Consider the following 27,249-nt stretch of genomic DNA (forward strand, 5'->3'; position numbering starts at 1 on the left):
GGCTGGCCGTTTCGGAGGACCGGGAGTTCTCCGTTGGCGGCCCCAGATGCTCCCGGAAAGAAGCCGCAGTTATTTCAGAGCCAGCTGCAAACCTGTAGGTTTTTCTTGGTCTCCGAGTCAGGAATGAAAATTGTTAAAGCAGTGGTTTTCAAACTTCAGCCTGAGTGGGAATCACCTGGGGCCTTTGGTAAAATGCGGAGGTTCATTCCCGGGGTCAGAACCTCTGGGGGCGGGACGGGGATCTGCGTGTTTAACCGCCACCTCCCCCCCTCCCACAACGCCCCACGCAGGTGATTCTGATGCTGAGCCTGCGATCACCGGGCGAGAACCTCTGAGTTCCAGAAAGGGGTGGGTATTGCGTAGATTGCGAATTGAGTTTCGGGGATCGCAGCTGCTCCACAACTTCCTGGCTCCCCCATTCCAGTGGCGAGGAGGGATCCCCGAGTCAACTCGAAATACACTGGTAACAGAGCTACCTCTGGCTTCCCCCTGGGGGAACGGCAGCGTGGTGTACCTTGCTGACCGCTCTACCATGTGAAACGGATTCTCATTGTCTCAGTGTTAGGGCTTGTAAATGGGAACCGGTTTGGGTTTCTTCACGGATTCCTGCTTTCGGTACCTGTTCTGCCCTCCCTCAAAGCCTTTCTCTCTGTTCCAGCTTGGGAGTCTGCTTGTCCAATCCAGTGCATACAGGGTTTTTCATGCATGTGGCATTCAGGAGCAATGCTAGTGTTTTAAGACGGCTACATTTTAATTTTGAGCTGGTAGGAATAATATGTTTTGTCTTTTTTCAAGGCAGCAGCTGCTTTAGATTTTGTTCACTTGTCACTGGAGAGTTGAAGGCAATAATTGTAAAAGTTGGGCCGGATGTCTTCATGTGCTCACAGTGGTATAGCCTACTCCTCGGTGGCTTAGCATAAATTGGGTGGAAGACAAGAAAAAGATAATATGGTTTTCTTGTGCCGTCTCTGGGGTGAATATTACGTGTTTTCCTGGCTAGGAATAAAGTCTTTCTGGTCTTCTGATTAGCAGGATGCCTACCTTTTGGTACTTTGAGTTTGTCCAGATGAGTGATTCTTAAAGCAGGGGGCAATTTATTTCCCCAGGGGACATTTGGCTATCTCTGGACATATTTTTGATTGTCACAATGGGGGCAGGGAGGTGCTGCCGGTACCTAGTGGTTAGAGGCCAGGGACGCCTCTAAACATCCTACGTTGCACAGGACAGCCCCCCACGGTGGAGAATTCTCTGGCCCAAAATGTCAGCAGTGTTGAGGCTGAGAAATCCTTGTCAAGATCATGTTTATAACACCAGCAATTGAGTACAAAATGATGCAAAGTGGTGTTTTCAATTTCCTAAGAAAGTGGGTGGGTTTCATGTGATTATAATTGGAATCCTAAAGAACTGGGGTGATCTTTCCACCAGGCATGATTAGCCTTTGTAGGAAAATCTGCAGAGTGGGTCAGAATCCTCCTTTAAATATTACTTTTCTGGCATTTGATCAGTAGGTTACAGTGGTTGCTCCCTAAGTGTTAATTGATGATAAAAGATCTTAAACTCTCTCAATGAGGATCTCAAGAGGGACTGAAATTCCAGTGTGTTTAATATTGGATTATTCACAAAAAATTGTAGTGATCTTTTAGGAATTCAGAACATGTGGGCTGGAGGTTTCTGCCTTAGGTCAATGTGAAAATTCTGAGTGTAAGTTTTTCAGAACTATGGGACTTACTTTTTTTTTTTTTTTTTTTTTTTTGAGACGGAGTCTCGCTCTCTTGCCCAGGCTGGAGTGCAGTGAGGTGATCTCGGCAGCTGTGACTACAGGCGTGTGCCACCACACCCGACTAGTTTTTGTATTCCCGGTAGAGACGGGGTTTCACCATGTTGGTCAGGATGGCCTCAAACTCCTGACCTCGTGATCTGCCCGCCTCACTAATTTTTGTATTCCCAGTAGAGACGGGGTTTCACCATGTTGGTCAGGATGGTCTCAAACTCCTGACCTTGTGATCTGCCCGCCTCAGCCTCCCACAGTGCTGGGATTGCAGGCGTGAGCCACTGCGCCTGGCCGGTACTTACATTTATATTCCCTGAAGTAATACAGGGCCTTAGATGGAATGAACGATTTATGTTGCTGCTAATTGGGCAGAAAAGAAAAAGCATTGCTGTAATATGAGTGTTGATGACTTTATGTTCTGAAAAATAGTCTGAGTCAAAGTGAAACATTTAATTGTGTTCATTATTCCTGTTTCTTTGAGGAATAGACTATGCTGCGTTAAATTCTACATTGTTAATATAAACTCGAGAGCTGTGTGAGCAGTTATGAATGACTCCGTTTAAACTGATTCTTGCGTAATTTATACTGATTACAGAAACCACAATGTTATTTGATACTCACCCTCTAAAATTTAAAATAATATCTCTCACTTTAAAATGTATGTGAAAAAACAAAAACAAAATATGCGATCATCATTTAGTAGAATCACTCAATGATTTGGATTTGGTCCAAATATAATTCTGTCCCTTGGGCCGGGCGCGGTGGCTCACGCTTGTAATCCCAGCACTTTGGGAGGCCAAGGCGGGCGGATCACGAGGTCAGGAGATCGAGAGCACGGTGAAACCCCGTCTCTACTAAAAATACAAAAAATTAGCGAGGCGTGGTGGTGGGCGCCTGTAGTCCCAGCTACTCGGAGAGGCTGAGGCGGGAGAATGGTGTGAACCCGGGAGGCGGAGCTTGCAGTGAGCCGAGATCACGCCACTGCACTCCAGCCTGGGTGACAAAGCGAGACTCCGTCTCAAAAAAAAAAAAAAAAAAAAAAAAAATTCTGTCCCTTGCTTTTTCTGTTATGTAAACGTGCAGACCTGTGATAACAGCCATTTTCTTGTCACGATTTGCTTTTCTTCCACAACAGTATCAGTTTTCTTGTATCTGAGATTAGTGATGTCCCAATAAATCAGATGGGTTAATGGAGGAGGCAAAGGAAATTCAAACTTAGGAGAGTAGGAGTAGGAGCTTTGCCCCTGCCCCCCATGTCCAAGGCATAAGGAACAAGGCCCTGTAGCAGAGTCTCACAGTGTGTACTTATGTTAATATTCAATAAGGAAAATGCCACAGGAAGTAATCACTATAATGATGAAGATTTTACGTTATTAAACACACCTTTCAGTAAAAACCTGTTATATTATTATTATTGAGACAGGATCTGTCTCTGTCACCTAGGCTGGAGAGCCGTGGTACAATCTCGGCTCACTGCAACATCCGTCTCCAGGGCTCAAGTGGTCCTCGTGCCTCAGCCTCCTGAGTAGCTGGGACTACAGGCACTCACCCCCACACTGAGCTAATTCAAACAATTTTTTTTTTCTCGAGACAAGGTCTCACTATATTTCCCAGGCTGGTCCCAAACTCCTGGGCTCAAGCCATCCTCTTGCCTTAGCCTCCCAGAGTGCTGGGATTATAAGCGTGAGCCACCATGCCAGGCCAAAACGTGCTACTCTAAACTTGTAGAATAGCCCAGACCTTTTTCTGTTGGTTAAAAAATCTCATTCTTCCTGGGTATTATGTTTAGACAAGGTATACTACAGTTTGTTTGCATTTACTTTAATTCTCTCCTTGAGCAAACTTAAAGCAGTTTCTCAGCGTCAGCACTACTGATATTTCGGGTCAGATAATTTGCTGTTATGGGGGGCTGGCCTGTGCATGGCAGCATGCTTAGCAGTGTTCCTGACCTCTGCTCAGTAGATGCTAGTCGCACTCCCTACCCCTAGTTGTAACAATAAGAAATGTCTCAGGATGGGGGCAGTTGTCCCCCAAGCGGTGGAGGGAATTGCCTGAACGTTGAAAGTCCCTAATTTAGGGAATCTAGAGCTACAGTTCCGGTTTGGTCGCCACTAGCCATATTTGGCAGTTTACATTGAGATGAAAATTAAACACAATTTAAAATTCCTTTCCTCAGTCATGCTAGCCACATTTCAAGTGCTCAACAGCCACATGTGGCTGATGTCTGCTACACTGGGCAGCACAGACGTGGAACATTTCCATCGCAAAGAAGGTTCCACTGGACCATGCTAAGAGCTGGCAATTACTTTTTTTTTTTTTTTGAGATGGAGTCTCCCTCCATCGCCCAGGCTAGAGTGCAGTGGCACAGTCTCGGCTCACTACAACCTCTGCTCTCCGGATTCAAGCAATTCTCCGGCCTCAGCCTCTCAAGTAGCTGGTATTACAGGCACCCACCACCACACCTGGCTAATTTTTGTATTTTTAGTAGACATGGGATTTCACCATATTGACCAGGCTGGTCTCAAGCTCCTGACCTCAAGTGATCCACGCGCCTTGGCCTCCCAAAGTGCTGGGGTTACAGGCATGAACTACCGTGCCCAGCCAATTACTTGTTATATCTAATTCTCATCTCTGAAAGAGGCAACTTTGACCCTGTTTCTGACCGAAATCAGCACAACGCAGCCCATTTTTGGTTCTTGAACTCTTCCTGAGCTAAGTGTTTCTTTCCTCCTATTTGGGCCTGATTTTAGAAAATTCTTTGTCACCTTGCTGTTATGCTAGAGGTTTATAGCAGCATCAATGGAACATTCCTGATCATTACTTACTGATAAGGACTCCGAGAATTTCTATTCCTGCTCCTTCCTTAAAAAGCATGAGAAAAGAACCCCTGTTAGGCAAGGTTGAAATGACCAGTTTCCGTGTATGGCTTTGTAGATCCCACTCTTTTATATAGAATGAGAGGAGATGAGAGGCTGTAATTGTAGCTTTCATATAAAGCCAATTCCAATGTTATAATGTGAGGGTTTTGCATACAGATGCATGGTGGCTGTGGCTGTAAATGATTATCTAATACTGGCTGTCAGAGAAAACTGATGGGACTCAGCCTTAGTACAAAGTTCCTGATCCTAGATATTTATGGCTTTGTTCGTTCTTGATTTATTCAAGATTGCAGGGGAAGTCAGTGGCAGAGCTATTGATGGTCCCATATCCGTCTTTGCTCCACTATATCTAGGATTATGAGTTATAGGTAGAAGTTGCTTGAGCTTGATTTCATCTGTTGTCACCTAAAGCAGAAACCTGTTTTGATTTATAATTTTTTTTTTTTTTTGAGACGGAATCTTGCTCTGTCACCCAGGCTGGAGTGCAGTGGCGCGATCTCACCTCGATGCGACCTCTGCCTCACTGCGACCTCTGCCTCACTGCAACCTCTGCCCTCTGGGTTCAAGCAATTCTCCTGCCTCAGCTTCCCAAGTAGTTGGGATTATTTTTGCGCCATGCCGGGCTAATTTTTGTGTTTTTTTTATTTTTTATTTTTTTGAGATGGAGTCTCGACCTATGGCCTAGGCTGGAATGCAGTGGCGCAGTCTCGGCTCACTGCAAGCCCCGCCTCCCAGATTCACGCCATTCTCCTGCCTCAGCTGGGACTACAGGTGCCCACCACCACGCCCAGCTAATTTTTTGTATTTTTAGTAGAGACGTGGTTTCACCAAGTGTTAGCCAGGATGGTCTCGACCTCCTGACCTCTGCCTCAGCCTCCCAAAGTGCTGGGGTTACAGGCCTGAGCCACCGTGCCTGGCCAATTTTTGTATTTTTAATAGAGATGGGGTTTCGCCATGTTGGCCAGGCTGGTCTCGAACTCCTGACCTCAAGTAATCTGCCCGCCTTGGCCTCCCAAAGTGCTGGGATTACAGGTGTGAGCCACTGCACCCAGCCTTGGTTTATAATTTTTATGAATGGAAGGTGAGCTGTGGTCAAAGCCCAGTGCTGAGTGCTGACAGAGACACAAGGTGAGTAAGATGTGACCCCTGTAGGAGGTCGTGTTCTGGTAAGGGGTATACTTTTTTTGGACAAATCGTTGTATAAAAAGGAGGGATAAAAAGCATAGGAATTAAGAAACAAATTGTGAGTGCAAGGAGCAAGTGACCAGGAAAGACTGTGTGGAAGAGATTCTTCAGGCAGAATATTTAGCTCAGAATTATGCTTTTCTAGAGTCTAATTGTAAATGTAATGCAGATCTTTACGAGGGTGCCTCATATTATTGCTGGTAGATAAAAATCAAGAAACAGGAAAACCATTTCATCTTTACCTTTCTGATTTGATCGCTAACAATCCCTGAACAAGGTAAATCCTGAATGGTGATAATCATTCAACTTTCATCTCTGCAAAAAGCATTTCCTTTCCTCCCAGGCAAAAACAGACAGTGCCTGCTGTCTAGCACTAGTTAAACATTGCCTGTAAAGAAGCTTATCTTAAGAGTTATAACAGTATCTGCTTCTGTTTAGCAATTTTCTTTTTGTTCCAGAATAAAGGTGTGATTCCAGGTAAACAGTAAAGTTTTTAGTAGAGCTTTCCTATTGTATGCTGTTTTTCCGTCAGTGTCATTATCTGGAAGCGTTTACTCATGTTATAAGATCTGTGTGAATCGACACTGCAGTAGTGGTCTCTGGGAACACAGGTTTTTGGAACATGGAGTTGGATCTCTAGCATCTCCAACGTATATCTGAGTCAAGTGATTAGAGGCTTTTTCCCTCCTTCACATACTGCTCTCTGTGACTGAGATGTGATCTGTGCAGTTAACTTTGCTGCCTCCTTTCCACTGTTGGGTATTTTTGGCCTTTCCCTTTCCCTTTTCCCTTTTCCCTTTCCCTTTCCCTTTCCCAGATGGAGTTTTGCTCTTGTTGCCCAGGCTGGAGTGCAGTGGTGCAATCTTGGTTCACTATAACCTCTGCCTCCTGGGTTCAAGCGATTCTCCTGTCTCAGCCTCCTGAGTAGCTGGGATTACAGGCGCACACCACCACGCCCGGCTAATTTTTTGTATTTTTAGTAGAGACAGGGTTTCATCATGTTGGCCAGGCTGGTCTCGAACTCCGTACCTCAGGTGGGCCGCTGCACCCGGCCTATTTTGCCCTTTTCTTTGATATTTTATGCCTATCTTCTTGAGGAATTTGTAAGGTTAAATACTCATAGTTACACTTTATACAGTACTTGGCTAACCCTTTGCAACTAGGAAGATTATGATGCTTAATGAGCCAGTAATTACAGTATATCTTCATATTCTCACAGACACTCAAGCGTAGAGACCATGATGGTTAAAAATAAGACTTTCAAATGACAGTATCCAGTTCTTAGGAGAGGAGACGGCTGGGCGTGGTGACTCATGCCTGTACTCCCAGCACTTTGGGAGGCCGAGGTGGGTGGATCACCTGAGGTCAGGAGTTCGAGACCAGCCTGGCCAACATGGTGAAACCCCATCTCTACTAAAAATACAAAAATTAGCCAGATGTGGTGGCTCATGCCTGTAGTCCCAGCTACTCAGGAGATTGCACCACTGCAACAGAGTGAGACTCCATCTCAAAAAAAAAAGATGGGAGGAGACAAAAGTTCTGATTCTTAATTAAATACTGTACTGTTGAATCAGGCAAAAATACTTACAAATGTAGAAACTGAGACTCCAGTAAGATAAACCAGGTTTACAAGTCACTGTATCAACTTGGAGGATTCCTGTCCTCTTCTCTCATCCTTGGCCCATAAGGAACATTGTGTTCTTGCTGTGGCTTCTCAGAGGTATGTATTATAATAGACGTGTGTGGTGTTTGGGGAACTTGTTTAACTAGTGCTAGACAGCAGGCACTGTTTGTTTTCGCCTGGGAGGAAAAGAATTGCCTTTTGCAGAGATGCAGGTTGAATGATGATCACTATTCAGGATTTACCTTGTTCAGAAAGCTGTGGGAGGCAAGAGTAGTTAAGTTAGGAACAGCTGTCTGGAGCTTTACCTTTGCTTTTTATCTCAGCCGAAGGTAGGTAGTGATTTTTTATATGTCTAATGCATATGGTATAAACTAGCATTTGATATCTCCAAGGTCTTCTAATATGAGCAGCTGGTTTGTCTTTAGTTAGCCCTAAGAGACCTCCGAAATAAGCCCTAAAAGTCCCCCAAATAAGAACATTCCTTTCCTGAAAAAAAACTTTGTTGAAACAGAAGTGTTATATACTTCTAGCATTGATGAATGTTACAATTAATATACTTGTAAAAATAAATTTTAGACTTTCTTTTTTTTTTTTTGAGACGTAGTCTTGCTCTGTCACCCGGGCTGGAGTGCAGTGGCGCGATCTCGGCTCACTGCAAGCTCCGCCTCCCGGGTTCACGCCATTCTCCTGCCTCAGCCTCTCCAAGTAGCTGGGACTACAGGCGCCCGCCACCACGCCCGGCTAAGTTTTGTATTTTTAGTAGAGACGGGGTTTCACCGTGGTCTGGATCTCCTGACCTCGTGATCCGCCTGCCTCGGCCTCCCAAAGTGCTGGGATTACAAGCATGAGCCACCGCGCCCGGCCTAGACTTTCTTTTTTATAGAGGCTGCTTCTCTTAAAAGCCTTCTCTTGGCCAGGTGCAGTGGCTCAAGCCTGTAATCCTATGACTTTGCGAGGCCAAGGCGGGCAGATCATGAGATCAGGAGATCAAGACCATCATGGCTAACATGGTGAAACCCCGTCTCTACTAAAAATACAAAAAAACCAGCGGGTGTCGTGGCATGTGCCTGTGGTGCCAGCTACTTGGGAGGCTGAGGCAGGAGAATTGCTTGAACCCGGGAGGCGGAGGTTGCAGTGAGCCGAGATCACACCACTGCACTCCAGCCTAGGCGACAGAGCAAGACTCCATCTCAAAAAAAAAAAAAAAAAAAAAAAGCCTTCTCTTTAAAGGCTTAGCTCTGTATGTCCCAAACAGCAGTTATTCATGTACCATCTATGAATTTGGCCACATCACTGTACCATCTATACTATTATTTGCTTAGTATTTTCTTTTAAATCTACTTTACATCAGTTTACTCCCCCTTTATGAAAAATTGGGGGACAGTTTACATACAACAAATATACCCATTTTAATTATACAGTTTGTGTTTTGGAAGTTGTGTATAGTGATATTACCACCAGCATGATCAAGATACAAAGCATTGACCTGGTGCAGTGGCTCACAGCTGTAATTTCAATACTTTGGGAGGCCAAGAAAGGAGGATCTCTTGAGCTCAGGAGTTTGAGGGCAGCCAGGGCAACACAGTGAGACCTCTATCTCTATAAAAAATAAAAACTTAGCCAGGCTTGGTGGCATGCACCTGTAGTCCCAGTGACTTGGGAGGCTGAGGTGAGAGGATCGCTTGAGCCCAGAAGGGTGAGGCTGCAGTGAGCCACAATAGTGCCGCTGCACTTGGCCTGGGTGACAGAGTGAGACCCTGTCTCAAAAAATAAGTCCCCTACCACCCACCCCAAAAAAGGCACAGAGCATTTCCGTCTCCCTGAAAATGTCCCTGTGTTCTTTTGCAGTGGATCCCTGCCCTGCTTTCTGTCACTGTAGCCCTCTTTACCCACCCATCCCATCCCTGCACCGCCCCCCCTTTTTTTTTTTTAACTTAGATTTGTGCTCAACTGTAATGCCTCTAAATTCTGGGATTTGAGGTGTGTGTTTGTGTGAGTTTTTTGTTTTTTTCCAAATCACATAAAAGTAAGTGTGTGTGTGTGTGTGTGTGTATATATATATATACACATATATGTATACATATATGTGTGTGTGTGTGTGTATATATATATATGTATATATATATATTTTTTTTTTTCTGAGATGGACTCTCACCCTGTCGCCCAGGCTGGAGTGCAATGTTACCATCTTGGTTCACAGCAACCTCTGCCTCCCAGGTTCAAATGATTCTCCTGCCTCAGCCTCCTGAGTAGCTGAGGTTACAGGCACACCACCACGCCTAGCTAATTTTTTGTATCTTTAGTAGAGACGGGGTTTCACCATGTTGGACAGGCTGGTCTCAAACTCCTGTCGTGATCCGCCTGCCTCTGCCTCCCAAAGTGCTGGAATTACAGGCATGAGCCTGGCCAAATGTATAATTTTTTAAATTCACACTTTGGTGAACTGGTTTAACTGAGGAAAAGTGTTGATCAGTGTGTTTTCAAAAGATGAAATTTTTTTTTTCCCCTGAAACAGAGTCTTGCTCTGTCACCTAGGCTGGAGTGCAGTGGTGTATTCTTGGCTCACTGCAACCTCTGCCTCCTGGGTTCAAGCGATTCTCCTGCCTCAGGTTCCGGAATAGCTGGGATTACAGGTGCCCACCATTACGCCCGACTAATTTTTGTATTTTTAGTAGAGATGGGGTTTCACCATCTTGGCCAGGCTGGTCTCGATCTCCTGACCTCGTGATCTGCCCACCCTGGCCTCCCAAAGTGCTGGGATTACAGGTGTGAGCCACTGTGCCCAGCCTAAGATGAAAAAATTTTTAAAGTGACTAGTTCATTAATTCCCAAATCTTAGGCTCTAAAGACACCTTTTATTTCTATTGTAGTTACCAGTTTTGGAAGATATGATAAACAACTTTTTTTTCTTTTTTTTTTTTTTTTGAGATGGAGTCTTGGTCTGTCGCCCAGGCTGGAGTGCAGTGGCGCAATCTCGGCTTACTGCAAGCTCCACCTCCCAGGTTCACGCCATTCTCCTGCCTCAGCCTCCCTAGTAGCTGGGACTACAGGTGCCCGCCACCACGCCCGGCTAATTTTTTGTATGTCTAGTAGAGACGGGGTTTCTACTGTGTTAGCCAGGATGGTCTCGATCTGACCTCGTGATCCACCCGCCTCGGCCGCCCAAAGCACTGGGATTACAGGTGTGAGCCCCCATGCCCGGCCTTGCCAATTTATAATTTTCCGTTAGATTTTTTCAAAAATTGAGAGTTGCTCCCTGGCCTCCTTTACCATCTTACCTTGCATTTGATTCTTGACTTTTCCTCCAACATTTAAATTGTCAGAACTTTTAAGCAATTTTAACATTACATATGTAATATTTCTTCTGATAGTGAGGGAGTATTTTAATATCCCATACTGTCTGAAAGTGATAAAAATCCCTTGGCGTAAAAACGATTCTTGGGCAGGCACTGTGGCCCACATTTCTAATCTCAGCACTTTGGGAGGCCAAGGCAAGAAGATTGCTCGTGAAGCCAGGAGTTTGAGATCGGCCTGGGCAACATAGTAGGACTATGTCTCTCCAAAAAAATTTTTAAAAATTAGCTAAGCGTGGTGACATGTGCCTATAGTCATGTCTGCTCAGGGGGCTGAGGTTAGAGGATCACTTGAGCCCAGGAATTCAAGGCTGCAGCCAGCTATGATCATGCCACTGTGACAGCCTGGTCAATAAAGCAAGGTTGTGTCTCAAAAAAAAAAAAAAAAGTTTGTAAAAAGTGCTCATGAAGGTATGAATAGTAGGGCTTGTTTTATAAAATGAGCTACCTATTAAAGTCTCAGTTCTGGCTGGGTGCAGTGGCTCATGCCTGTAATCCCAGCACTTTGGGAGGCCGAGACAGGCAGATTATCTGAGGGCGAGAGTTTGACCTGGCCAACATGGGAAGACCCCATCTCTACTAAAAATACAAAAAATTAGCTGGGCGTGATGGCGGGCGCCTGTAATCCCAGCTACTCAGGAGGCTGAGGCAGGAGAATCACTTGAACCCGGGAGGTGGAGGTTGCAGTGAGCCGAGATCAAGCCACTGCACTCCAGCCTGGAAGACAGAATGAGACTCCATCTCAAAAAAAAGTCTCAGTTCTGTGACAGTGAGCATGCAATTGAATGGTTCTTCTTAGGAAAGGAGAATTAAATCATACCTATCATGCTACTGTGTTAGATAAAATTGTAGCAAAAATATTGAACCCACTTCATTTATACAACAGACTTAACTGTACTTGAAATATAATTTATGAATTTGTAGAGAGGTATAACTGTGTCTAAATTCTCAGCAATTAGTATCTATCAGAAAATGTGCATGTAGATATACCCACTCTGTAAATGCTTTGTTGCGCTTTTTTTGATTTTGGGATTTTTGTTTGAGACAGAGACTTGCTCTGCTGCCCAGGCTAGAGTGCAGTGGCACGATCTTGGCAAACTGCAACCTCTGCCTCCCAGGTTCAAGTGATTCTTGCGCCTCAGCCTCTTGAATGGCTGGGACTACAGGCGCACACCGCCACGCCCAGCTAATATTTGTATTTTTAGTAGAGACGGGGTTTCACCATTTTGGCCAGGCTGGTCTCAAACTCTTGACATCAGGTGATCTGCCCCCCCCCCCCCCCGCTTGGCCTCCCAAAGTGTTGGATTTACAGGTGTGAGCCACCATGCCTGGCCACTCTTTCACTCTTAAAAATGCTCGGGTTTAAGGGTTGGTGGAAAAAGGAAAAAAAAAAAAATGCCCTGATCTGGATGATGAGTTTACGGCCATCTAGTTGAGACTGTTGTAAAGTAGAAATTTTCCCTGTAAAGAGTCACTTTCTTCCCAGGTGAAAACATTAATCAAAAGCAAGGATAATCTTTAAAGTTAAACTTTAGTTCTAAATATGATTTTTGAGTACGAGCTTTTTTAAAGTGTTGAGTTGCTTCATTTACTTACTTGATAAAATTGAGAAGCAGTATTGCCCAGTGGTTAAGAGCACTGGTCCTAGAATTTTACTTAGTTGTGAATTCTGGCTCTAAAACGTACTATGATTTGGGGCTTGTGAGGAAGTAATGTGTGTAGAGGCGTTAATTATTAGCACAAGCCTGGAATATAGTAAGCAACCCAGTAAGTATTAGTAATTATAAAGATCATAAATCTGATTGAATACTTACTCTGTGTCTGACCCTGCACTCAGTGCTAAGGGATTCAGAAATTATTTGACATTCTTCCCAGGAACCTGACGTAGAATACTGTTTTTCCTTTGTTGTTTGTTTTTGTTTTTTGAGATGGAATTTTGCTGTCGCTTAGGCTGGAGCGTAGTGGCACCATCTCTGCTCACTGCAGCCTCCGCCTCCACCTCCCAGGTTCAAGCAGTTCTCCTGCCTCAGTCTCCCGAATAACTGGGATTACAGGCAACCCCCACCACGCCTGGCTAATTTCTGTATTTTTAGTAGAGATGGGGTTTTGCCATGTTGGCCAGGTTGGTCTCAAGCACCTGGCCTCAGGTGATCTCCACCCACCTCGGCCTCCCAAAGTGCTGGGATTACAGGTGTGAGCCCCTGTGCTGGCCTGTTTTTTTTTTTTTTCTGCCAACATTATCAAACAGTCTCCTTCTATATACTAACTAATAGACATCTTTATACATCTTTATACAATTTAATTCTTCATTTAGGTTTGTGTCTGGCTGTTGCCCTGCTGTTGTTTATTAATGTTGATCATACAGCTATTTTGGCATTGCCCACAGCTATTGAGGATAAGAAATGTGATGAAGAAAGTGGTAGCTGCCCTCAGTAGAAGCTTATGAAGACGCTGTTTTTAGTTTTAAGGGATCAGTTAATCTACAGCTTTTCATAGAGCATTCATTGGTTTAGATCTTAATATTATCCTGAAACTGGATAATACTTCATATTTTGGATTATCCGATAATGCAACAAACACATGAGGGTCTACGGCATTGGAGTCATTGTTCACATTTATTCACCCAAACTTAACTATCAGTGCTGCTTTTCCTACCCACCCACTCTCCCCTGGGCTTACCCCCTGAAGAGCAAGAATGATTTATTTATTTTTATTTAATTTTTCGAGACAGTCTTGCTCTGGCGCCCAGGCTGAAGTGTAGTGTCGCAATTTCAGCTCACTGCAACCTTCACCTCCTGGGTTCAAGCGATTCTCCTGCTTCAGCCTTCCGAGTACCTAGGACTACAGGCACACGTGACCATGCCCAGCTAATTTTTGTATTTTTAGTAGAGACGGGATTTTGCCATGTTGGCCACGCTGGTCTCGAACTCCTGGGCCTCAGGTGATCCGTCCACCTCGGCCTCCCAACGTGCTGGGATTATAGGCATGAGCCACCGCTCCCGGCCAGCAAGAACAATTTAAACATAAGCCAGTTTACGTTTACGTAAACTGCATGTGCACTCCAGAGTCAGAGATTCAGCTGGGGATTGTGAATCTGCATTTCCCTCCTGCCTTTCAGTTTAAGCATCTTGTCATTACATGGGATTTTAGTGTTTATAAATGCATATTCACACAATATGGCTTCTAAACTATTTTGTGTGTATATATATGTATTATATATGTATATAGATATGTATATGTGTGTGTGTGTATATATATATATATATTTGTTGTTGTCGAGACAGGTTCTCACTCTGTTGTCCAGGCTGGAGTGCAGTAGTGTGATCATGGCTCACCACCAGAGCCTCAACCTCCCAGGCTCAAGTGATCATCCCACCTAAACCTCCCAAGTAGTTGGGACTACAAGCATGCACCACCACGCCTGGCTGATTTTTGTATTTTTTGCAGACATGGGGTTTTGCCATATTGCCTAAGCTGTATTTTGTCTTTTTTTTTTTTTTTTTTTTTTTTTTTTGAGACAGGTTGTTGCTCTGTCACCCAGACAGTGGCACAATCTTGTCTCACTGTAGCCTTGACCTCCTGGGCTCAAGCAATCCTCTTGCCTCAGCCTCCTGAGTAGCTGAGACCACAGGCATGCACTATCATGCCCGGCTTACTTTTTTTGTATTTTTTGTAGAGACAAGGTTTTGCCATGTTGCCCAGGCTCATCTCAAACTCCCAGACTCCGCTGATCCTCCTGCCTTGACCTCTCAAGGTGCTGGGATTACCGGCATGAGCCACCACACCTGTCATATTTTATCTATTCTTAACGGAAATATTCATTATAATTCTATTGAAAGAAATAGCTGTGTTGCACTTAGAGAACAGTATGTTGATATCCACTCTGGCATGCCTTCCTAAGGGATTTTCAGGGTAATATGACAATTGGAGAATTGAGCCAACTTTAGACCCTTGGTCTAAAGAGAAGTCAAAATTAGTAGGAGTCTGGAAAGCACATCTGTAAAACAATTCACGTAAAGGGTGTAAGGAATCATGAGGATAAATGGCAGCCACAACAACTGCAAGCATTCTGTCCCATTGTCCCCATAAATACAACCAACGTTGTCAAGCAACAAGTCTAGATTTTTGGTTTAGGAAAAAAGGCATCAGTATCATTAGAGGGGATGGGAAAGAGCAAAAGTGGCTTTATCTGTAAAGGCTTCCTGGAATTGTTGACTTGTAATTGAATAGGTGCTAGGCGAGAGATAGATAAAAGTCATGAGGATGTTTCAGACAGGACGGTCGTTGGGAGCATGATGGTGTGAATCAAGCCAAACTGTTTATCTTTTCATTTGGCCAGATGGTAGGGGACACACGGGAGTGTCACAGGAGTGAGGATTGTCAGGAGCATCACCAGCTGACTCGGGTGAAGATAAATTCTCTTGACCATCATATTCCTCATTCTCCTCACTGTCAGCACTGAGGCCTTTTTCGAGTGCTTTCTGAGCCTTCTCATAGTTAAAGTGGTGAATTTTATGGAAAATACTTGTTTTAAAATTTGTCTATTTTATCTAAAAATTTGGTTGTGGCTAAATGATTACCTTGTAAGCCCTTGTGGGAGCCAGTGTGATATAATAGAGGTCAGCAACAGGAGTCAGGGACCCCAGGTTTTGGCACCTGACTGTCATTTATTAGCTCCATGACCGTAGGCAAGTTGCTTAAGCTCTCTGCATCTTAGTTTCCTCACTTCCAAAATGTTAGACCAGAATCAGACGTTTTTATGCTATACAATTTTTTTTTTTTTTTGAGACAGGATTTTACTCTGTTCCAGGCTGGAGTGCAGTGGCACAATCATAGCTTACTGTAGCCTCAAACTCCCAGGCTCGAGCAATCCTTCTACCTCTGCCTCCCAAGTAGCTAGGACTACAGGTGTGCACCACCACACCCAGCTAATTTATTTCTCACTATGTTGCCCAAGCTGATCTGAAACTCCTGGCCTCAAGTGATTCTTCTGCCTTGGCCTCCCAAAGAATTTTTTTTTTTCATTTCAATGACACTTTATTTTTTATTTTTATTTTTATTTTTTTTAAATTATACTTTTAGGGTACATGTGCACAACATGCAGGTTTGTTATGTATGTATACATGTGCCATATTGGTGTGCTGCACCCATTAACTCTTCATTTAACATTAGGTGTATCTCCTAATGCTATCCCCCCTGCCTCCTCCTACCCCACAACAAGCCCCAGTGTATGATGTTCCCCTTCCTGTGTCCATGTATTCTCATTGTTCAATTCCCACCTATGAGTGAGAACATGCGGTGTTTGGTTTTTTTGTCCTTGAGATAGTTTGCTGAGAATGATGGTTTCAAGCTTCATCCATGTCCCTACAAAGGACATGAACTCATCATTTTTTATGGCTGCATAGTATTCCATGGTGTATATGTGCCACATTTTTTTTTTTTTGACGAAGTCTTTCTCTGTCCTCCAGGCTGGAGTGCAGTGGTGTGATCACGGCTCACTGCAAGCTCTGCCTCCTGGGTTCACACCATTCTCCTGCCTCAGCCTCCCGAGTAGCTGGGACTACAGGCGCCCGCCACTACGCCCGGCTAACACGGAGTTTCACCGTGTTAGCCAGGATGGTCTCGATCTCCTGACCTTGTGATCCGCCCACCTCGGCCTCCCAAAGTGCTGGGATTACAGGCTTGAGCCACCACGCCCAGCCTATGTGCCACATTTTCTTAATCCAGTCTATCATTGATGGACATTTGGGTTGGTTCCAAGTCTCTGCTATTGTGAATAGTGCCACAATAAACATACGTGTGCATGTGTCTTTATAGAAGCATGTTTTATAATCCTTTGGGTATATACCCAGTAATGGGATGGCTGGATCAAATGGTATTTCTGGTTCTAGATCCCTGAGGAATCGCCACACTGACTTCCACAATGGTTGAACTAGTTTAGAGTCCCGCCAACAGTGTAAAAGTGTTCCTATTTCTCCACATCCTCTCCAGCACCTGTTGTTTCCTGACTATTTAATGATTGCCATTCTAACTGGTGTGAGATGGTATCTCATTGTGGTTTTGATTTGCATTTCTCTGATGGCCCGTGATGATGAGCATTTTTTCATGTGTCTTTTGGCTGCATAAATGTCTTCTTTTGAGAAGTATCTGTTCATATCCTCCACCCACTTTTTGATGGGGTTGTTTGTTTTTTTCTTGTAAATTTGTTTGAGTTCATTGTAGATTCTGGATATTAGCCCTTTGTAAGATGAGTAGACTGCAAAAATTTTCTCCCATTCTGTAGGTTGCCTGTTCACTCTGATTGTAGTTTCTTTTGCTGTGCAGAAGCTCTTTAGTTTAATTAGATCCTATTTGTCAATTTTGGCTTTTGTTGCCATTGCTTTTGGTGTTTTAGACATGAAGTCCTTGCCCATGCCTATGTCCTGAATGGTATTGCCTAGGTTTTCTTCTAGTGTTTTTATGGTTTTAGTCTAACATTTAAGTCTTTAATCCATCTTGAATTAATTTTTGTATAAGATGTAAGGAAGGGATCCAATTTCAGCTTTCTACATATGGCTAGCCAGTTTTCCCAGCACCATTTATTAAATAGGGAATCCTTTCCCCATTTCTTGTTTTTTTCAGGTTTGTGGAAGATCAGATAGTTGTAGATATGTGGCATTATTTCTGAGGGCTCTATTCTGTTCCATTGGTCTATATCTCTGTTTTGTTACCAATACCATGCTGTTTTGGTTTTTGTAGCCTTGTAGTATAGCTTGAAGTCAGGCAGTGTGATGCCTCCAGCTTTGTTGTTTTGGCTTCGGAGTGACTCGGCAACATGGGCTCTTTTTTGGTTCCATCTGAACTTTAAAGTAGTTTTTTTCCAATTCTGTGAAGAAGGTCATTGGTAGCTTGATGGGGATGGCATTGAATCTATAAATTACCTTGGGAAGTATGGCCGTTTTCACGATATTGATTCTTCCTACCCATGAGCATGGAATGTTTTTCCATTTGTTTGTATCTACAAAAAAATTTTGAAAATTAGCCAGGCATGGTGGCGAGCACTTGTATTCCCAGGTACTCAGGAGGCTGAGGTGGGAGGATCACTTGATCCCTGGAGGTCAAGGCTGCAGTGAGCCACGATCAAACCACTGTACCCTAGCCTGTGTAACAGAGCGACTGTCTCAAAAATAATAATATTTGTCAAAATAGCATGTCTTTGTATCACTGCCACATTGCTTGTCTGAGGCGAAGCTGACTCACTTTGTTATCAGAAGTGATCTCACCAAAGACCAAGTTGTCCAGTTGCCTTGGAGTATAAGTCATGCATTGCCAGTACCCTGGGGCTGTGTACAAAGGCCAGGCTGAGGGGACCTTGTGGTTACCCCCATGGGACTTGTAATTTGTCAAGTGGGAAGGTGGCACCAAGTGAAGAAGGGTGTGGTCCTTGGTTTTGGCCTCACGTGGTTCTTCCCAGAATGAATGGTGAAAAAATAATAATTCCGTAGAAAAATTCAAATTCTATTTTGTTTACTTTTTGGATGGGAGATAGGTGTACACATGGCACTAAAGTTCAAGAAGAGCTTAAGGAGGCCAGGCACGGTGGCTCACACCTGCAATCCCAGCACTTTGGGAAGCCGAGGTGGGCAGATCACTTGAGGTCAAGAGTTTGAGACTAGCATGGCCAACATGCTGAAACCCCCATCTCTACTAAAAATACAAAAATTAGCTGGGCATGGTGGAGTGTGCCTGTAATCCCAGCTACTTGGGAGGCTGAGGCAAGAGAATCACTTGAACCCAGGAGGCAGAGATTGCAGTGAGCAAGGTTGTGCCATTGCACTCTAGCCTGGGCAACAGAGTGAGACTCCATCTCAAAAAATAAAAGTAAAAACAGCGGCTTCCTCTGGGAAGTGGGGCTGGAAGACTTACTTTTTCTGTTATACTTTTGTACTATTGCAAGTTTTAAAATCATGCATGTATTTTACAGTAAATCCAGGAGAAATTATGCACCTAATTTTTTCTGGGTAAATTGTGTTGTAGAGGTAATAGAGGATTATTAAAATTTCTTTCTTTTTTTTTTTTTTTTTTTTGTTTCCCAGATAGCAGACCCCACGTTAGCTGAAATGGGAAAAAACTTGAAGGAGGCAATGAAGATGCTGGAGGACAGTCAGAGGTGAGTAGGACAGAGATGACCCTGTTCAACGAGTTCAGCCTGCTGTGAAGATAGTGGCTCCAGTTTCCTTCTGTTAAAGGTGACTCTTGGCTTCACAGTGTCACACACAGCTTCGGCTGACTTCAAAATTGGTATTTGTCCTGGGTAAAAGGTGCCTTGTAGTTAAAGGATTTCGAAATTGAGAGGAAAGACTTATACTATTTAATTCTGTCTATTAAGAGTTTCATTTACTTAATATATTGATTTGACTCTAAATACTTATTATATATTCAGGTCATATAGAGCACCAAGTAAACAAGAAGTGGGTGGAACTTTTTTGTTGCATATTCTTGTCTTTTCCAGAAACTCAAACGAAACCTGAAACTGGAGGCAGGGAGATGTGATAAATGTGTCTGAAATCCTGCCTCAGTCACTGGGAGGTTATAGGCAACATGGTCATGTTTGCATGTTCAGGAGTTAGAAATTTGGTATGATGAAACACATAAACAGCTTTTTCTTTTCTTTAAATTAGAAGAACAGAAGAGGAAAATGGAAAGCTCATATCTGGAGATATTCCAGGCCCACTCCAGGGCAGGTAGGTGGCAATGAGGATCCATACCTTTAGTTAAGGTGTAAATTTTTGTTTGTTTGTTTCTGAGACGGAGTCGTGCTCTGTTGCCCAGGCTGGGGTGCAGTGGTGCGATCTGGGCTCACTGCAACCTCCGCCTCCCGGGTTCAAGCAGTTCTTTCTGGTGCCTCAGCCTCCTGAGTAGCTGGGATTACAGGCATGCACCACCGTATCTGGCTGATTTTTGTATTTTCCATAGATGCGGGATTTTGCCATGTTGGCCAGGCTGATTTCTAACTCCTGACCTTGACCTCAGGTGATCTGCCCACCTCGGCCTCCCAAAGTGCTGGCATTGCAGGTGTGAGCCTGTGTGCCCGGCCTACATTTTTCTTAAACCGGTGTCTTATCATCATTGATTTACGGTTTTAGTTTTAATGAACACATAGCAAATTTTTAAATAGACTTACGTGCAGTATAACATTAGAAAACTGAAGTGCCGTTGGCTGGTTGGTGACATTGCTGCACCTACTGGCTTCTCTCCCTCTCCCATTTGGAATTTAATAGAGGCTGAGTACAGTGGGTCACACCTGTAATCCCAGCCCTTTGGGAGGCCAAGGAGGGAGGATCACTTGCGCCCAGGAGTTCAAGGTTACAGCGATCTGTGATTGTACCACTGCACTCCAGCCTGAGTGATAGAGACACTCTCTAATTTTGAGACGGAGTCTCGCTCTGTCACTAGGCTGGAGTGCAGTGGCATGATCTCGGCTCACTGCAACCTCTGTCTCCCAGGTTCAAGCGATTGTCCTGCCTCAGCCTCCTGAGTGGCTGGGATTACAGGCACCCACCACCACGCCCAGCTAACTTTTGTGTTTTTAGTAGAGACGGGGTTTCACCATGTTGGCCAGGACGGTCTCCATCTCCTGACCTCAGGTGATCGGCCTGCCTCAGCCTCCTAAAGTGCTGGGACTACAGGCATGAGCCACTGCACCTGGCCAAAAATTTTTTGAAAAACCAACAATTTAATACAACCTCATGACTCAAAAGTGGTACGTGGAGCTAGGCACCATGGTGCACACCTGTAGTCCCAGCTGCTTGGGAGCCTGAGGCAGGAGGATCGCTTGAGTCAAGGAGTTCGAGGCCACCCTGAACAACATGGCGAGACCGTATCAAATAAAATAAAAGTGATATACAAATTCATCATCGTAACTGGTATATCATACTTAGTTCACTGTTGAAACCTGTAATCTATTGGTAGACTGAGTTTTATTCTGAGAGGTGTTTTAATTTGATAAGATTTATTGTTTTCATAATGTAAATGAAAGGAAAATGTCAAATTACTTATTTTTTGGCAACTGAAGCAAATCTTTCACGTCTTCATGGTTTGAATAGCAGGAAAAATAGCAAAAAAGTAAGTAGCTGACTAAAATTTTCACAAGACATTAGCAGTTAATCTGGGATTAGTATCCCAGCCCAGCTTCCCTGAGACAAACTTATTTTTTTTTTCCTATTGTAACCAGGAAACAGCACATAAGTAAACAGTACAACTTCCTTAAATATTCTTTGACCTGAATATAAATTGAACCAGGTTGCAAAAGAAAAGTATGGAGGAAGGATCACAGTGTGCCAGTAACACGCCGAGATACTAATACTTTAAAACAGTCACTCCTATTCGTAGCATGAATAATGCTGATGTGAAGCTAGGTGTGACGTGCATTCGCAGCTCAGAACAGGAGGCAGGTCCTATAAAATCTCCTCATTCCAGGCCTACTGAGGGAAACCAAAAGTATTAAGGTTTAGTCTCCTAATTCCACGGACGTTTTCCCAGGAGAGATACTCCCAGAAGCAACTGTAATTCTCAGCCTTAAGCCACTGACTAGGAGGATTCACACTTAGGAGTGCTGCTACCCGGCATTCAAGACTAGTAACGTGCCAGGCACAGCTAAGTGCCATACCTTCACTGTCTGAAGCCTCCCAAATCCATAACGTCCGGGTTGGCAAGTTGGAATAGCTTGCTCAATGTCATGTGGCAGGCAGCCAAGTGTGCCTCAAGGGCCCCTGCCTGCTCTAATCTCTACAGTGTCCAAGGCCCAGAGCCCCTCTCTTGAAGGGCAGCACCTTGGGGACAATTGGTTTGGGGACATTGTTTTGATGGCGCTTCCTTTTTTGAAAGAGGAAACATCTTTTTAATCTATGCTCATTAACAGAGGAATAGCTTTATGTTATTCCTGTTGCAAGTTGCCTTGCCATTGCTTGCTACTTCAGCCATTCAAATTCTTTTCTAACCTTCCATCTCCTCATGTAATGAGTATTTCATAGCAACATATCTTGGATAGAAGTAAAATATTTTTACACTCTAAGCAGATCTCAAGGTTCCCAGCTTGGGGAAGAGCTGGTAATAAATGAAGCTTGCATTGTTAAAGGCTGTTAGTCCAAACGGACAAGATCCCTAAGGAGGAAAATTAGATATACCAGTGGCATTGGAGTATTCTGTGACTGTCTAGCATTATAATATACTAAGGATGATTATATATTTTATTTTATATAATTTATATTTTATATTTTGTATAATGTATAGTATATAATATACTTATGTAAGTACATATTATAGGGACTTTTGGCTCTTATTACATGCTTATTAAATATTCTCTGTCTTGTACTCCAAGATTCAAATGAAATATGTAGAAATATTGCTAGAGCAAGACTGGTGGATGGGCAAGGTGGCTGAGGCCTGTAATCCCAGCACTTTTGGAGGCTGAGGCAGGAGGATTGCTTGAGCTCAGTGGTTTGAGACCAGCCTGGGCAACATGGCAAAACCCTGTTTCTACCAATAATAAAAAAACGGCTGGGCGTGGTGGCTCACGCCTGTAATCCCAGCACTTTGGGAGGCCGAGGAGGGTGGATCACTTGAATCCAGGAGTTGAAGACCAGTCTGGCCAACATGGTGAAACCCCATCTCTACTAAAAATACAAAAATTAGCCGAGCGTGGTGGCGCACGCTTGTAATCTCAGCTACTCAGGAGGCTGAGGCAGGAGGATCGCTTAAACCCGGGAGGTGGAGGTTGCAGTGAGCCCAGATTATGCCACTTCCCTCCAGCTTGGGTGACAAAGTGAGACCCTGTCTCAAAAAAATAAATAAATAAAAATAAAAAGACTGGTGACATTTATTAAAATGAAACTCATAATTAGGTAGAAGATTTATTTAACCACAAGTAAGTTTATATCAGAATTCAGTTTATAATTTGAGCTTTGTTTTTTAAAAAGCATAAACTATATACCACGTTCTTTCTCTTATAGTTGCTTAAGAAAAAAACGTGAAGCAACGCTAGTTGGATGAGGGAAGTAGTGGGAGAGTTGTGGGGGATGTGTGCTGTTCCCATCAGCCCATCAACTCTTTTTATTCTGCAGTGGACAAGATATGGTGAGCATCCTCCAGTTAGTTCAGAATCTGATGCATGGAGATGAAGATGAGGAGCCCCAGAGCCCCAGGTAATGAACGTGGCAGCTTCTCTTTTGAAGTGTAGGTGTTCTTGATTTCAGTAGTGATTGCACTCTGACAAGTTGCTCCAGTAAGAAGCTGTATTTCATTGAGTTACATATGATATTAAAATAATTCTTTTTATTTTCAGAAAGACATTTATATGTAATATGTATTTTGTGAAATGAAGGCATTTATTGAAATTAGATCCCATGGTTTTTATGGTATCATGCCTTAGAGAGGCGCTGGCAGAAGGACTGAAGAGTGAGTGTCGTATGTCTTTCTGCTGCTGTGCTTCTGCTTCCTAAGAATTGCTGTACTTGTATTCATTAGGTATTTAGTTAGTTTTCTCTTTAATTATTTTAAATTTAATGTTTTGAAATAAGTAAAATTGTTCTCTTGGTTCAAAATTCAGACAGTAAAAAACGATGTACAAAGGGAAATTTCCTTCCTACCTCTATCTCCCTACCGTGTTTTCTTCTCCAGAGGCAGACATTACCAGTGTCTTGTGTATTCTTCCAGAGAGATTTTATATGTATTATACACCAGCAAAATGTCCATGCCCACCCTCTCTAATACATAATTACTATGCACATGCTCTGCGCCTTGCACTTTTTCATTTATGTCTTGGAGTTCACTGCATATTAATGCACAGGAACTTTCTACTTTGTCAGAGGTATGTATTTTACTTTGAACAGATGTACCATATTTTATGTTATTCGTCCCCTGTCATGTTGCACTGTTATAAACATTGCTGCAGCAAACAACTTTCGACATGTGTCACTTCTCATAGAAGCAGGTGTCTGGAGGACAAAGTCCTGAAGGTGGAGTTGCTGTCTCAGACAGTGTGTGCTTTCGTAATTTTGATACATGCTGCCAGATTTCCCTCCATGCAGTTGCGGCATTTAGCAGTCCCACCAGCAATGTATGAGAGTACTTTATTTCCACACTTTCACCTGCAAAGGCGTTATCAGACTGAAAGATCCTTGATAAGTGATATTCTGATGAGAAATCTGATAAGTGAGAAATGGTATTTCAGCATAATTTGAATTTGCGGGGTTTTTTTATTATGAACCAAGTGACGTGTCTTTCTGTATGTTTTAAGACCCATTTATGTTTCTAGGAACTGTCTGTTGCCCATGATCGTATTAGGTTATTTGTCTTTTTCTTATTATTCACAGTTAACAATTGTAAACTTATTCCTTCTTTTTTACAGTTATTCTTTATAAGGGAAATTAGTTTTAATTCTGTATAAAACATTTTACATAATCAATTCTAATTATATATAAAAAATACCTAGTCCCCCATGAATTTGCTGTATTTTTGCAATAAATAATTCTTATTTGATGCATAGACTTGAGATTTAGTTCTTTTTTTTTTTTTTTTTTTGAGTTGAAGTCTTACTCTGTCCCCCAGGTTGGAGTGCAGTGGTGCCATTTCGGCTCACTTCAAGCTCCGCCTCCCAGGTTCACTCCATTCTCCTGCCTCAGCCTCCTGAGTAGCTGGGATTACAGGTACCCGCCACCACGCGCGGCTAATTTTTTGTATTTTTAGTAGAGATGGGATTTCACTGTGTTAGCCAGGATGGTCTCAATCTCCTGACCTCGTGATCCGCCCGCCTCGGCCTCCCAAAGTGCTGGGATTACAGGCATGAGCCACTGCGCCTGGCCAGGACTTAGTTCTTTAAAAAATGCTTTCAGCTCATTTTACCTTAGCTCTACCCTCCACAATTCTTAAGGCTGGTATTTAATTTTTTAAATACTTTAATAGGAAATTATTTTAAAACTGTTTGTAGGTACTCAATTTACAAAGGGATATTTACCTCCTGGAACTCAAATTATAAAAATATTTTTCTGGCCAGGCGCAGTGACTCATGCCTGTAATCCTAGCACTTTGGGAGGCCGAGGCAGGTGGATCACCTGAAGTCAGGAGCTCAAGAGCAGCCTGGCCAACATGGTGAAACCCCGTCTCTACTAAAAATACAAAAAATTAGCCGGGCTTGGTGGTGGGCGCCTGTAATTCCAGCTACTCAGGAGGCTGAGACAGGAGAATCATGTGAACTCAGGAGGTGGAGGTTGTAGTGAGCCGAGATCGCACCTCTGCACCCCAGCCTGGGCATCAAGAGAGAGACTCCATCTCAGAAAAAAAATATATATATATTTTTCTCCATCTCAAAAAAGAGAAAAAATTCTCACCAACTATCACTACCGTTTGTGCATTGATTTGCCTTCTGGGCCATTAAGTAGATTTCGAGTCTGACAGATATTTCTGTGGAATTCTGTGTCTCTAAGTTCTATGTCCTTTTTTCTGGTTTGACCCTAATACTTTAAACTAATTTTGCTTAACAGAATCCAAAATATTGGAGAACAAGGTCATATGGCTTTGTTGGGACATAGTCTGGGAGCTTATATTTCAACTCTGGACAAAGAGAAGCTGAGAAAACTTACAACTAGGATACTTTCAGATACCACCTTATGGCTATGCAGAATTTTCAGGTAAAGACATGATGAGTTTCTAGTGAAGACTTTTATGAGTCGGGTAGAGACTGAAAGATCTTTTTTCTGGAGCTGTACTAATTGGGTTCAGATCTCCTTGAAAGGGGTGTTTAACCTCTCAATGCCTGTTTCATCATCTGTTAGATGGGGATAGTATTAATACCTATTTCATAAAAGTGTTGTGAGGATTAAATGAGCTAATGGACTAATACATGTGAAGGGTGGAGAATAGAAGCACATATGTGTTTGATAGGGTCAGCAGTTATTTATTTGTGGGGTATCTAATTGGCACATGTCAGTAGAAGATAGAGCAATGATCTAGATTCAAATACAGTTGTTCCCTTATCCTTGGGTGTCCTTTGGGGATTGGTTCTTGACCTCTCATCCTCACCCTATGGATAAAAAAATTCATGGATGCTCAAATCGCTTATATAAAGTAGCACAGTATTTGCATATAACTGAGGCACATCTTCCCATATACTTTAGTCTATTGATTACATATAATACCTAATAAGATGTAAATGCTGTGTAAATAGTTGTTACACTGTACTGTTGGGAATAATGACAAGGAAAAAAGTCTGTAGATATTCAATACAGAGGCACCTATCTTTTTAAATTTCTGAAGATTTTTTTTTTTTTTTTTTTTTTTTGAGACGGAGTTTCGCTCTGTCGCCCAGGCTGGAGTGCAGTGGCGCAGTCTCGGCTCACTGCAAGCTCCGCCTCCCGGGTTCACGCCATTCTCCTGCCTCAGCCTCTCCGAGTAGCTGGGACTACAGGCGCCTGCCACCACGCCCGGCTAATTTCTTTTTTGTATTTTTAGTAGAGACGGGGTTTCACTGTGGTCTCGATCTCCTGACCTCATGATCCGCCCGCCTCGGGCTCCCAAAGTGCTGGGATTACAAGCGTGAGCCACCGCGCCCGGCCTAAATTTCTGAAGATTTTTTACTGGTGCTTGGTTGAACCCACAGATGCAGAACCCACAGGTTCGGAGGGCCAGCTGTGCTTTGAAAATATTAGCTTGTGTTTTATTAGAAAGAAAACCCTGAGGCCAGGCGCGGTGGCTCACGCCTGTAATCCCAGCACTTTGGGAGCCTGAGGTGGGCAGATCACAAGGTGAGGAGATCGAGACCATTCTGGCTAACATGGTGAAACCCCATCTCTACTAAAAATACAAAAAAATTAGCCGGGCGTGGTAGTGGGCACCTGTAGTCCCAGCTACTTGGGAGGCTGAGGCACTGCACTCCAGCCTGGACGACAGCAAGACTCTGTCTCAAAAAAAAAAAAAAAAAGAAAGAAAACTCTGTCATAAGGAAGATGAATATGTGGTATAAAATTGAAATTTGTTTTATTCTGTGATAATCCTGGCAGTACTAAGGAATTACAGCAGATGAAGGATTCAGTAGGAGTCCTATGACTAGTGGTATTGGGTTTATGCTTTTACTTTTATGGGGAAGGAATGTTTGCCTAACTTGAGACATTTGTCACTTCAGTGTTGGGAAAGAACTTGGCCAAGCAAGAGTATAAATTTGCCCAACTTTGTTAAAGGAGCAGTGTTTGTTGTTCTAGTAAAAATCTAATGCCTGTAGTTGAAATTGTCCCTCTTCCTCTAGGAGATAGAGCCTCAGCAGATTATAGTAAAACCAAAAGTTAGCCTGACTAGCTTTTTTATTTTTTTGAAATGGAGTCTTGCTCTGTCGCCCAGGCTGGAGTGCAATGGCACGATCTCAGTTCAGTGCCCCCTCCACCTCCTGGGTTCAAGCGATTCTCCTGC

General features: G+C 43.3%; 1 protein-coding gene across 7 annotated transcripts in view; it reads left to right on the plus strand.

The window, feature by feature from the left end:
* Positions 1 to 6: 6 nt before the first annotated feature.
* PDXDC1 (pyridoxal dependent decarboxylase domain containing 1) overlaps positions 7 to 27,249 on the plus strand; it is a 62,592-nt gene continuing 35,349 nt past the window's right edge. For 2 of the 7 annotated variants that reach the window (XM_032144962.2, XM_058434098.1), the window contains exons 1-5: positions 7 to 94; positions 18,888 to 18,961; positions 19,473 to 19,535; positions 22,914 to 22,994; positions 25,332 to 25,478. In XM_032144962.2, coding sequence (XP_032000853.2) covers positions 47 to 94; positions 18,888 to 18,961; positions 19,473 to 19,535; positions 22,914 to 22,994; positions 25,332 to 25,478 — 413 coding nt within the window. In that variant the 5' untranslated portion in view covers positions 7 to 46. Of the gene's footprint in view, positions 95 to 18,887; positions 18,962 to 19,472; positions 19,536 to 22,913; positions 23,026 to 25,331; positions 25,479 to 27,249 lie in introns of those variants that run through there. The other 5 variants (XM_058434093.1, XM_058434094.1, XM_058434095.1 and 2 more) reach the window with 5 other exon arrangements.

The sequence above is a fragment of the Hylobates moloch genome, unplaced genomic scaffold (genome assembly GCF_009828535.3).
Source record: "Hylobates moloch isolate HMO894 unplaced genomic scaffold, HMol_V3 SCAFFOLD_23, whole genome shotgun sequence".
NCBI classification, from domain to species: domain Eukaryota; kingdom Metazoa; phylum Chordata; class Mammalia; order Primates; family Hylobatidae; genus Hylobates; species Hylobates moloch.